Source organism: Penaeus chinensis, chromosome 19, assembly GCF_019202785.1.
Source record: "Penaeus chinensis breed Huanghai No. 1 chromosome 19, ASM1920278v2, whole genome shotgun sequence".
NCBI classification, from domain to species: Eukaryota; Metazoa; Arthropoda; class Malacostraca; order Decapoda; family Penaeidae; genus Penaeus; species Penaeus chinensis.
In genome coordinates this window covers 25,564,280-25,566,779 of record NC_061837.1, presented here as the reverse complement: position 1 = coordinate 25,566,779, position 2,500 = coordinate 25,564,280, and the positions used below count along the sequence as shown (strand labels likewise).

General features: G+C 38.6%; 1 protein-coding gene across 2 annotated transcripts in view; it reads right to left on the bottom strand.

Moving 5' to 3' along the window:
* The window catches only part of LOC125035263 (alkaline phosphatase-like), a 19,142-nt gene that overhangs the window by 2,541 nt on the left and 14,101 nt on the right, over nucleotides 1-2,500 (bottom strand). For both annotated transcript variants that reach the window (XM_047627533.1, XM_047627534.1), the window contains exons 9-12: nucleotides 2,327-2,500; nucleotides 2,071-2,202; nucleotides 1,609-1,800; nucleotides 180-299 (exon numbers count right to left, since the gene is read on the bottom strand). The exon at nucleotides 2,327-2,500 is cut by the window's right edge and continues 28 nt beyond it. In XM_047627533.1, the coding sequence (XP_047483489.1) occupies nucleotides 180-299; nucleotides 1,609-1,800; nucleotides 2,071-2,202; nucleotides 2,327-2,500 (618 nt within the window). The remainder of the gene's footprint in view (nucleotides 1-179; nucleotides 300-1,608; nucleotides 1,801-2,070; nucleotides 2,203-2,326) is intronic.

Sequence of the window (2,500 nt, the reverse complement as noted above, 5' to 3'; positions counted from 1 at the left end):
AAACTAAAGAAAAACAAAACAAAAAAAAAAACAAACAGAAAAACATATCCATCCAACAGATAGACAAAACAAAACAAAAAAAAGAGAGAAAAAACAAGACCGAAAAAACAACGAAAAAAAAAACAAACAAAAAAAGAAAAGACAAGAAAACAACAGCAACAGAAACAGTAGAAACCTACTGTAGTTTTCAGTGGAAGGATCCGGTCGTTCGCCTTGAGGTTCCCCCCTGTAGCCGGGTCCGTTCGTGTACATCAGCGTCGTGAAGGGGAGTCCGTCGACGTCAGAGAAATCTCCAAGGCCTGACGAAGGAGAGAGAGAGAGAAAAAAAAGACAAAAATGAGTGAAGGTGGGTGGGGAGGGGGGCGGGGGGGGATACTACTGGGCGTAGGGTGGTTTAATGTTAATAATGATGATAGTAAATAATATTAATAACATCAGCGATAATAACAATACTAATAATAATAATAATAAATAATAACAATAACAATAATAGTAATCATGATTAAAATAATGATAATAATAATAATAATAATAATAATAATAATAATAATAATAATAATGATAATAATAATGATAATAATAATGATAAGATTGATAATAATAATGACACCATTAATGATAACAGTAACAAATAATGATGCTAACAATGATGATGGTGATAATACTACTACTACTACTACTACTACTACTAATAATAATAATAATATTGATAATAAAAATAATAATAATGGTAATAATAATAATAACAATAATAATAATGGTAATAATAATAATAACAATAATAATAATGACAATCATTCACTATGATTAGCGAGAATAAAAGAAAATACGAATTAAAGGTTCAATAAACATATGAATAAATCAATCAATAATCTAGGTGATGAAGCAGAAAAAAAACAAAAAAATAATACATGAAAAGCCAGCCTGATTTAGGGAATCACTAATAGCGTGGCTTAGGTAGTGGGAATCTGGCGGCTGTGTTGCTCGCGTCCATGTAAATTGTAAGTCAAGGCCATCTGTTTATGTTCTTCTGTTACTCCTCTGCTGTGACTCAAATTCCTTCGAAGTATTATGCACTTAGGCTCAGTTATCTCGTATTTCTTGCTCCTTCTTCGTTGCGTTGTTGACTGACAGTTTAGGTGCTGGTTCTGTTCGTGTGTTAATATTAATGTTTGTTCGTCTCTGCTTCCTGTTATGTCAGTTTGCTTTCATTCTTTGTCTGCCTATCTGTTTATTTGTTTGTTTGTTTGTCTGCCTGTCTCTGTGTGTGTGTGTCTGTGTGTGTGTGTGTCTGTGTGTCTGTGTGTCTGTCTGTCTGTCTGTCTGTCTGTCTGTCTGTCTGTCTGTCTGTCTGTCTGTCTGTCTGTCTGTCTGTCTCTCTCTCTCTCTCTCTCTCTCTCTCTCTCTATATATATATATATATATATATATATATATTCATCTATATATCTCCCAGTATTTTTTATCTACACATAAACCTGTCTCTCTGTCCAGTGTTTCTAAATCTATCTACCGTCCTCTATCATCGATTTATGTCCGTCTCCCTCTCCCTCAACCCTTTCCTCCTTATTTCTCCTTCTCTTCTCCTCCTTCCCTCGCCGTTCTTACCGAGCACGTCTGTCCCCCTCTCAGGATAGCCATTGATGACGAGAGGTTGCGAATGGTCAGCGGTGACGATGATCAGCGTTTCCTCGGGATTAGTCATGGAGTCAGCCAAAGCAATTGCCTTCTCAAATTCCAGTGCTTCTTCCAGAGCAGAACGGTGCTCGTTCAAGTGGTGAGCCTTGTCAATGTTTCCTCCTGAAGGATCAGAAAGCTTTTCGTTGGTGATGATATATAATAATAATATATATATAACGAAGTTATACCTGCATAGGCTTGGTGTTCTATGAAGACCGATTTTTTATAGATATTATTAAGGGTACACTAATCGAAATTTGACAGTTCAAATACTCATAGATTAATTGCTCTCAGAAATGCGAATACATTGTTGAGATTACGAGTACACGCCATAAGTCATTTCAAAGAAAGTTAATGCAACGGGGCAGAAAAAACACTTGATGTGCCTACCCTCGACGAAAAGGAAGAATCCATTGTCGTCCCTCTGCAGGACCTCGATGGCAGCGCGAGTCATCTCCTCCAGGGAAGGATTGCTCGTGTCCTGGTCAATAGCGAACGCCATGTGGCTCCAGTCGAAGAGGCCTGGGAAGGCATAAGGGGAGATTTAGGACAAATATGTTAGAGAGATTTCAGGCGCTGAGAATCTTTGCAAAGATATACCTTCTTACAGTCATTTGCATGGAAAATACAATTCATGTGGACTTACCCATAAGGTAATCGGTGTTGGCGGTGTCCACCTGTAGAAGGTCATTGCGGTGCCACACATACGAGGCATTGCCAAGGACCTGCTTTTGGTCGATCCACGATTGGATGAGGTTCTTGCCGTCGTCGCGCCTGCCTCCGTCGCCGCCCTCGGGGTCGTCCACGCCCTTCGGAGTGA